Genomic DNA, 10,288 nt, shown 5'->3' on the forward strand with positions numbered 1-10,288 from the left:
TAGCAGGCCAATAAGCTAATACATGTGTCATTCGTAATATCTGAAATAATCAATAAATATTTTCCTTTATTTTTATTTCATCACCGAAACTACAAATTAGAACAAAATGCTTTCAAAGTTTGGCCAGTGGGCGTCGTTGCGACCATTCGTCAGGGAGATACTCCATATTTCGTAAGTTAAGAGACTTAGAACCTTGATGGCGTAAAGTTCAGATAAAACGTTTATAAGTGCGTCAGACCCGTGTGTCCACAACTTTTAAAGACAGGGGATTTAACAAGTAGTTAAAAATGCGATAAATAATGAGCTAGGAAGGTTAAAGACTTTGTTCTGGTTTCTAGTTATAGGTTTTAGATCACTGTACCGCGACGTACAGAACTCCTTTGTTCTGGTTTCTAGTTATAGGTTTTAGATCACTGTACCGCGACGTCCGCCATTTATAAAGGTGCTGTACAAAAAGGGAATCCATATCTTTGCCTTCGTATTTGTGTTTGTATTTTTCTTATAACAAAGTCACGTCGGGCCATCTGCTGAGTCCATCGATGTGTATGTGTGTCTGTTTTCCTATAGCACTGCCACATTCGACTATCTGCTGAGTCCACTGAAGGGAATCTAACCCCTGATTTTAGAGTTATAAGTCCATAGGCTCACCGCTGTACTCCCGAGGGACTTTTGTCTTCATTCAGAGTATGAAGTTTTAATCTGAACATTTTAAACAAATTTTTAGCTGAGTATTAAAGTAACGAATATTTTAAAGGATTATTTAACTTTGGATTAATAGCATATTGTAGACTGAAAGTAGAGAAAGCAATCAAAATGTATATTTAAGAAAAACCATCATCGCAGCATGGGGGAAAAACACAAAATATAAAATTATATCCAGCAGACGACAACGCTGCCGAATATTATCCTAGGAATGAATGTATTAGTTACATCGAAATTATGATTTTATTTCTATTTTCTCGTTGTATTTATTTTAATGGTTCAATTGTAATTGGTCCGGCATGGTCAGGTGGTTAAGCCACTGGACTCGTAATCCGAGGGTCCCGAATTCGAATCCCTGTCACACCAAAGATGCCCGTCCTCCCACCCAGTTGGTGGTGGGTGATGATGACTACCTGCCTTTCCTCTAGTCCTACACTCCTAAATTATGGACGGCTAGCGCAGATAGCCCTCGTGTAGCTTTGCGCAAAATTCTAAAAATTATATTAACTTTCTTAAGACATCTTTTTTTTTTTTGTAGCACTCTGAGTGTTGGATATACAACACCGTTCATTTTAATAATCATTATTTAATTCATTTAGTGATCTAATATTTAAGGAGTATTTAGTTTTCACAACAAGAGTGTTAAAAGTACTTTAAACATTGTGAAGCGTAAAAACACGTTTTTTAAACAGTATATTATTATGTTCATCCTTCTGTTTACTGAAAAAAAATATTTATTTTTTGGAAAAACAGAAAATATTTTAAGTAATACTTCATAAACATGTTTAATTATAGACGGAAATTAAAACAATGATGTAATTTATGTGTTATTTAGATGAATTAAAACTTTGTTGTTTTATAGCCAGGCCATATTAAGCTATTTGTTGTGTCCACTACGAATAAATCGAAACATGGAGTTTAGCGTGATAAGATCGTAAACTTACGGCTGTCCTACTGTAGAAAGGTACATTTCGACTAAGTGAAACAGTTTATAGGTAGGTATAGGATTTATAAGTGTAAATTAACACGTAAGATAAAGAAATAATCTTAAACACTTGCCATGTTTTGGCAAATCTTGTTTTATTTGAAGTGAAAGAAAATTTAGAGAACGCACATATATATATATATATACGCTTTATAGAACGAAATTGATATTAATAGTCTTAACCATCAAACTTTCATTTCTTTACTCTGTTTTCGAAACTTTAAACTCAGAAAGAAATATATTTCCTTTAAAAAAAAACAACGAAAAAAAACACTCCAAGATATGCTGAAAAACAGAATTAAAGTAAAGACTGGTTTTCAACAATTTGACGACAAACAAGTGTCGTCATTCGGGTTGTATTTGCAGTTGACGTCACAAAGATATTTGGCGGCACAGTTTCCTCCATTTCTCCCGTATCTGTTGGCTGCCTGATCGGCTCCGCTGTCAGTTCCACCTTGAGAAAATTCCCGGCAATCGCTGATAACTTTGGCAGTGCGTATTGACTGACTTTTTCTTCCGCACTTGTACACTGCGTTGTAGTTGCCTTGACAATGAAAATATCTGAAAAATAATTGATAAAACTGAAGAGAAATGACTGTGTGTAATTAACAAGGTTTTAGTTGAATAAAATTTCATACATCATGTTTGTTTACTCATCATTTTAGAGGTTTTGATACACCGTGCAAGCTTGTGTATTATTTTATGGTTTTAAAATTAAAAAAAAAAAAATGTTGCACGTAAAAGACCAAATTTTCAGAGTATACTCAAGGAATAATGTGTACAACTGTTTGACTTTTACGTGCAACATTTTTTTTAAATTTTAAAACTGACTGACACAAATCGATGACCAATGTATTGGAGCAGCCATATTATTCAAATTATAATTTATCTCTACTAGTGATTGTTTTGTGAATTGATACGTTTTTACAAATATTACTGAATAACTTGTGTTTAGTGTTTAATTAACCAATATCTTAGTCTTTACACGAATAATGCTCATTAATAGCTTTTCAGATAACTTTACAGCCCTCTGGTGGTAGAACAACTCGAATACGGCTAAATAAAGCGTTGTGACTCTTATACTCTCAAACAGTGCAATTTGCGAACAGATTATTAGTGAAACATTCGAATTTAATACACTCTATATACAATGAAACAAAAAATATACTACTAACGAATGCTGATAGACTGTAGTTTAAAGTTATCAGTATTTAGAATTGAATAATTGTATTTCCGTTTGTTCCTAACTTAGCATTTTTCTTCATGAATAGCACTGTTATCTGTAAGTCACAAGAGTCGCTGCTATTACCCAAATTTCATAATCTAGATAACAAGAAATAGCCTCACTAACCATTTTAAACCAGGGTTATACCTTATATATAATGGCATTGGAAAACAAAGAACCACGAATCATCTTGGGGAACCAGGATACTTTAGAAAGAGACCTGAAACAATTCGTACTCTAGCCGCGGTAAACAAAGCGCGAGATTTTGAAGTAGGTGAAAATACAGGCAAATCAAGAAAGATGTCGGATTGAAAATAAAGCGAAAAGGGCATGGGTTCACCAAAATAAAGATTTCAGCGGATGAAACAGGTATTCGTGAAAGTTATTCTATACAAAGACGTATCTGACAAGTCCCTACACTTTAGAGACATTACAATTTGAAAACGCTCATTTGCAGTGACCAATGCCAAATCACCAAACAAAAAAGACACGTGCCCCATTTTAATCCTACAATGTTTTTAAAGTGTTACTGGTTTTAATCATTACCTTTACTGTTTATGAACAGTGGAATATTGTTTACATACTCATCCTACGGTTAAAATGTTACTGGTTTTAGTAATTATCTTTCCTGTTCATTAACAGTGAAATATTGTTAACATACTTAAGGTGTATTGGTTTTAATAATATAGTTTATTGCTCACCTAAATTACGACTTCTATTTAGTATTGGGTACGTGGAAGATTACTAATTAATTTGATTACCATTAATCGAAAACGTACAAAGACCAAGCATGAGACGTTTGCCCTAAGGGCATTTTTGCGATTTAAAGAAGCCATAAACAATGCGCTGTTTACTGTTAATTTTACAGTTCAAAAACAGGAATTATACCAATTACAATGCTTTAGCTCCACTCCCTCAGTGACTAACGACGTTAAAAGGGGGAGGGTGTTCGACACTCATGGTGGGCACAGAACAAATAGCACATTTTCATAGCTTTGTGATTAAGAACAACAGAACTTCGAATCCCCGTCACATTGAACATGCTTGCCTTTTCAACTTTAACGCCTTTTCAGCGTTATAATGTGACGTTCAATCCTACTATTCGTTAGTAAACGAGTAGCCCAAGAGTTAGCGGTGGGTAGTGATGGCTAGCTACCCTTCCTTTAGTCTTATATTGCTAAATTAGGGATGACTAGCGCAGATAGCTCTCGTGTAGCTTTGCGCAAAGTTCAAAACAAACCAAACCAAACAACCGAACTTCAGTGAAGGTTTGGACATGTAGCAGCAGCATGCCAAGCAATTGCGCGTTGTGTAGGCTGTGAAGATAACCACCACATATTACAAAAACACTAAACAAAACCCCAAACCAAAATGCTGCAACTGTGGGGAAGAACACATAACAAACTATAAAGGTTGCCAAAATATAAATAAATTAATACACATATATAAGAAATTAAAAATCCAGACACGCACAAGTCAAAGACACACACAATCCAAGAACAATAAAAAACAACTACCACTCAGAAACCAGAAAACATAATCTGCACCACAAACACACAAGTAAACTCATATGCTGTAACAGTCAGGTAAAAACACCAATAACTAGTGAAGATTTACCAAAAACACCTGAAGTCACACAAAACCACACTAATGAATATTGAAAATACATTGACCGATGCCATTACATCCACTTTCTCTGAAGTAATGGTCGAATACACTAATCCAAATAATGAAAACAGTTTAATAGACATAGTTATTAAAATACTTATGAAAAACATCCAAAAATACCTAACACAGATCTTAACATACTTCATGGATAAGTTAACCATGGATAAATTCACAGCACTACACATCAATATCCAAGGTGCTATTGCTTCCAAGAAATATGAGATTGAAGATATAACCAACACCATAAAACCAGATGTCTTTGTAATTAGTGAAACAGCCCTCTATAACTACCATAGATTTAAAATAAAAAGATATTCTATTATCAGACAGGATAGAAAGGATAAGAGAGATTCAAACAGAGGAATTTTCAACTGTATAAAAATGGACTTATAGTTCAGCAATGAATCAGTAATAATAAACGTAAGAAATCAAAATAACACTGAAGTAACAGTGGCGGGCATTTACTGCTCGCCTAGCAAAGTATAGATGCCAATCTATTATATTCCATATATAACCACAATCCCACTATAGTAATTATAGGATATTTAACTAGTAAACATATCACCTTCAACTGTAGATGTACAAACCCTAATGGGAAAATGCTTTATAAATTTCTAACTGAAACTAATATGATTTTGTTAAATGATGCAACACCGACACATATCTCGTACGCTCATGGCACCAGTGAAATACTGGACTTACGCTTGTGTTCGTATAATATGAGTCGCAAATTCGTAAACTTCTCTGTTGATCACGATATAGATAGTGACTACCTCCCAGTCTGGTGTATCTCCAATCTCACCCCCACTTAAACAAAATTAAAGTAAAAGATAAATTAAATTATAAAAAAGCTAATTGGCCACTATTTCAATCAGTCATAGACCAAATTTTACCAACTGAAGTACTAAACTTTGACACGGACACATCAGATATAGATGTATATAGTGATATAGTCTCTGAGTGCCTAAAACATGCAGCCAACAGCTAAATACCAAAACAAAAACACTTCACATCAACACACATATGGCAACCACATCAAGAAATAATACACCTAATAAAAGAAAGAAGAAAACTACACAGACAGTACATACACAATTGAAACCCAACACTAAAAACACAAATAAATACTATAAGAAATAAAGTAAGACATCAAATCCGACATCAAAAACAGGACAGTTGGGACACCTTCTGCTCACATTTAAATCACAAAACTGATCCAAAACAATTCTGGACACTCTTGAAAAGATATACTAACACAGGAAAAACAAACAAAGAGTACCCACCACTCGAATCACATGGCAAAACAGCTTAGACTAACCTAGAAAAAGCAGAGATATTTAAAGACCACCTAAAAGAACACGTTCAAAACACACCATGAACCAGACATGAACAGATACTTCTATAATAAAGTCAATAACTTCATTGAACACAACAAAACTATATGCATGGCAAAATTTCCAGTAAACACATTAATAAGACCAGAGAAAACAATAGACTGGAGCACTCATCAACTAATAAAAGATATAACAGTAACGGAAGTATGAATATTGATCAAAAACACAAAAAACAAAGCACCTGGAGAAGATGATATACAAGCTATCCTCCTAAAAAATGGTGCTCAGAAATTATATGAACACCTAACAGCTCTATTTAACTTATCATTTTCAGCTGGATATATCCATGTTCCTTGGAAGTAAGCAGTAATTTTAATGTTCCAGAAAGAAGGAATGCCAGCAAATAAACCAAACATTTACCGCCCAATTAGCCGAACCAGTTGTATTGGCAAAATTTTCAAAAGAATAATTAGTAACCGACTATCTATATTATTAGGAGCAAATTCAAAATTACCCGAAATTCAAAATGAATTTAGAAAATATAGAAAAAACTACAGATCACTTAATCAGATTAACTGAACCAATTACAGACAGTTTTAACAAAAACAAATGCACTGTAACTTGCTTTCTCGACATTGAGAAAGCATTTGACAAGGTGTGGCATAACGGATTACGTCACCGGTTAACGGAAATGGATTTATCCTAGGGAATTATTCGCTGGCTATCTAACATCCTGGACAATATAACGTGTTAAGTAGATGTGAATAGAGCCCACTCAGGGTCCTTTTCACCTGCGGCAGGAGTCCCACAGGAAGGGGTAGTTAGCCTTATCTTATTATCAATCATGTATGTGAGTAATATGTCACTGTCGGACCTAAATTTAGGTTTTGCATCACAATTTACTGACGATGTAACGGTCTGGAAAAGTGCTCTCACTCCTTCAATTGCAGCAACAAACCTTCATCCAGTTCTAAATAATATAGAAAAATACTGACAAATATAGTATAAAAATAAACATTCCGAAAACCCATGTAATACGAAACAGCAGATTAAATAAACTGAAAAAATATCCACCAAAATTATACATGAATGGATCACTTTTACAGACTGCTACTTCTGCTAAGTTTTTAGGATTAACTGATACCAAATTAATGTGGATATAGCATACTAACAATATCCTGACTAGAATCTGGGAAAGAGCAAATTATGCAAGTAGCCTATCAGGTAAAAATCAAGGCACATCACCTGATAATATAATAAAAATCTACAAAACAAACATTAGACCTATAATAGAATACGCATCTCCTGCCTGGATAAACATAACACAAAAACAATTACACAGACTACAAAAAATACAAAATTCAATCTTAACTTCAGCCTATAAAGTACCACGCACAAGTACTTCATACACAAGTATGCAAACATAGAAACAATATCTGTAAGACTATTGCATAATGGACTAAACTATTTTAATAAGAATTGGCATAAAATGATTTAACATGTGATCTCGACAGATACTACGTACATGATGAACATAGTCCTAAGTACCTCTCTCATATAAATATATATTTAACAAATATAAATCAAGCTGGCCACCATGCACCAGACGCTTAAAACTAATATAGTATTCATAGTGTTTTTTGTATTATTATTTTTTCTCTTCCTTTTTCTTTCTTTCTCTTTTTTCCGTTAAATATAAATAAAATAAAAAGAAATATTGGAAGAAAAATATATATATATATATATATATATATACACACACATAAAAGAAGAAAAAAAACATAAATAAAAAAAAGCAAATCAAGACAATACATGGATATTGCCCTTGAAAAGGGCCGGAATACTTTGGATTACTCTGGCCCAAAAGTACTACAACAACAACATGTAGTAGCCGACATGAAGTTCGGTATGAAGAAAAAGGTCTTGTGCTCCTACCTGACCCTACTAAAACCCAAATACCCACAAAGAAGAAAGTGCACTTCAGTGTTCTAAGCTTGTGTTAGGAAACTCAAGCTATATTCTCCATTGCCGTTATGTAATTGGGGCGGATATATTATGTGTCGGCTATATCGTTGATATCCTGCTGATTAGCTCTCCAGTGGCACAGCGGTAAGTCTGCGCACCAACACCGCTACGAACAATTAATGTGTTGCTGGGTACCATCGTATCATTTATAATTTTTTTTTTTTTATAAATTCTATGTTTGCTATAATCAGTAAATTGTTTGCTGATTGGCTATGCATGCTTAGTAGAGTTGTTAATATAAAATTCTGAAAGTGTGGATATTTTGGTTACGTCATCTTTAATTGAAATATGTGAAAATGTTCAAATACGTTGTATCTATAGACGCTAACATGCGTTATCACGATTTGAACGTAATAATGTGTCCCGCTTTCTTAACACTTCAAGTTCGAATGTGGCTTTGTGGTCATTGTGCTGGGATGTGGATCTGAGGGTTCGTGGTTTACGTCCCGTTACTGAAAAAACGTTATTCACAGAGTGATTGACAAATTTCACGGTTTAGTGTGATAAGCAGAGGCGTTTTTAGGTATTTAAAAAAAATGGGGCTAAGTCCCATAACTCCCTCCTTCGAGATCATGGTTTTCTTTTCTGATTTTTCAAGACACCGGCTAAGGATTTGGAGCACATGCCCTATGTGACAGTGCCAAGCAACGCCTCTACTGATAAGAGTAATCCACAAGATTACGATGTGTGGTGTTGACTAGTTGCTTACGTCTTCAATCTTTCAATTGAGAGTAATGGAGAACCAGAACAAATAGCCCTCGTGTAACTTTACACGAATGGCGACGAATAAAACTTACTTGTCACAATTGATGCATTTCTTAGTGGTCATTTTGTAAAAACTGTTAAACATCTGAATTCCAGCACAACGAACGTCACTGTTTAGGATGGCTCGGAAACCCATCTTCTTGATGATACAGCTGCCAAAAACTCTCCAGTTAGTTGCACATTCGCCGACGTTCGTGGTCAGACATAATACCAAGACTACCGATAATGACATCACGAAGGGCATTGATGCAAACCTCATTGTTAAAGGTTTCTGCAATTTACAGAAGAAAGATGCACAGTTTGTACTATTAGATAACATCGATATAAAACAAACATTATTGGATTTATTAATTACTTTAAAATTATAATTATAGATTGCTTTTCATTTGTCATCCTTGAAACAGAAACGTTTAGGCCTAATCATAAATGACGCCCCCCAGTGGCTTAGCGGTACGCCTGCGGACTTACAACGCTAAAATCCGATTTCGATACCCGTGGTGGGCAGAGCACAGATAGTCCATTGTGTAGCTTTGTGCTTAATTCAAAACAACAATCATAAATGATAAAAGACTTTCTAGTGACCATTTCATTTGTTTTGTTATTTTATTCTACTTACCAATACTAGTTGTGAAATTTTACCCGATATTTATTCACTGCCTTTTTATTTAGTTTCAAATTATTAGTAATACACGATAACGAACTAGTGGCGTCTCTTAAATATAATCGTTTTTTTTTTACTTAATTGCATTTCCAGGACTAAAAATCTTCTCAAGTTTCCACTCTGATGTTTTAATGACAAATAATTTGTATAGCCTAACTGCATAATTTTATGCACTTATTTTGTATAATTGTCATGAATAAATTATTATGAACCAATTGCTGATAATTAAAAGCAAGTACCTAAAGGGCCCGGCATGGCCAAGCGTGTTAAGGCGTTCGACTCGTAATCCGAGAGTCGCGGGTTCGAATCACGGTCGCACCAAACATGCTCGCCCTCCCACCCGTGGGGGCGTTATAATGTGACGGTCAATCTCACTATTCGTTGGTAAAAGAGTAGCCCAAGAGTTGGCGGTGGGTGGTGATGACTAGCTGCCTTCTCTCTAGTCTTACACTGCTAAATTAGGGACGGCTAGTACAGATAGCCCTCAAGTAGCTTTGCGCGAAATTCAAAAATAACAACTACCTAATGGATAAAAGTTCCAACGTCGAAGCAACAAAGACGATTTAATTGTAGGAATTTTGTTTAAATGATTTTTATATATCATCATCTCCCTCTGGTGGCATTTTTTCATTTGGCTTCATGGGTTTTTCCCTGGGTTTCTGAGAATGTGTATGAAACACATGTGTCCGAGTAGAAATAAAACCCCAAGAAAAATACGACTGATTACACAAAAATATGGAAATTTCGAGAACAGTGTTCCACCTTATTGTGCAAGTTACGAAATACCTTTTCCGGTTAAAACTATACTCCACAAAACTCCAATACACATATCGTTGTACTTTTGTTTACTCGTCATGCATTGTAAATACATAAGTGGGAAACACCTTTCAGAATTTTTAGTCCGCACTGGAGAGATTTACACA

General features: G+C 34.7%; 1 protein-coding gene and 1 long non-coding RNA gene across 2 annotated transcripts; one reads left to right on the top strand and one right to left on the bottom strand.

Annotated features, from left to right (window-relative positions):
* Positions 1 to 2,326, top strand: LOC143254987 (uncharacterized). The gene is made up of 2 exons (XR_013030400.1): positions 1 to 684; positions 1,565 to 2,326. It is a non-coding gene; the product is annotated as an uncharacterized LOC143254987 (long non-coding RNA).
* On the bottom strand, positions 1,762 to 9,979 carry LOC143254986 (serum amyloid A-2 protein-like). The gene is made up of 3 exons (XM_076509940.1): positions 9,888 to 9,979; positions 8,737 to 8,975; positions 1,762 to 2,248 (listed from the first exon to the last, which is right to left on the bottom strand). Exons 2-3 carry the CDS (start codon positions 8,961 to 8,963, stop codon positions 2,005 to 2,007), a joined length of 471 nt encoding a protein of 156 aa, XP_076366055.1. The 5' UTR covers positions 8,964 to 8,975; positions 9,888 to 9,979; the 3' UTR covers positions 1,762 to 2,004.
* Positions 9,980 to 10,288: the final 309 nt, after the last annotated feature.

This window comes from Tachypleus tridentatus, chromosome 7 (genome assembly GCF_004210375.1).
Source record: "Tachypleus tridentatus isolate NWPU-2018 chromosome 7, ASM421037v1, whole genome shotgun sequence".
NCBI classification, from domain to species: domain Eukaryota; kingdom Metazoa; phylum Arthropoda; class Merostomata; order Xiphosura; family Limulidae; genus Tachypleus; species Tachypleus tridentatus.

Coding starts and splice junctions, on each gene's coding strand:
- LOC143254986 (XM_076509940.1), bottom strand. CDS start 8,963: ATGAGGTTTGCATCAATGCCCTTCGTGATGTCATTATCGGTAGTCTTG. Junction 2,249..8,736: donor AAATGCATCAATTGTGACAA/GTAAGTTTTATT, acceptor ATTATTTTTCAG/ATATTTTCATTGTCAAGGCA.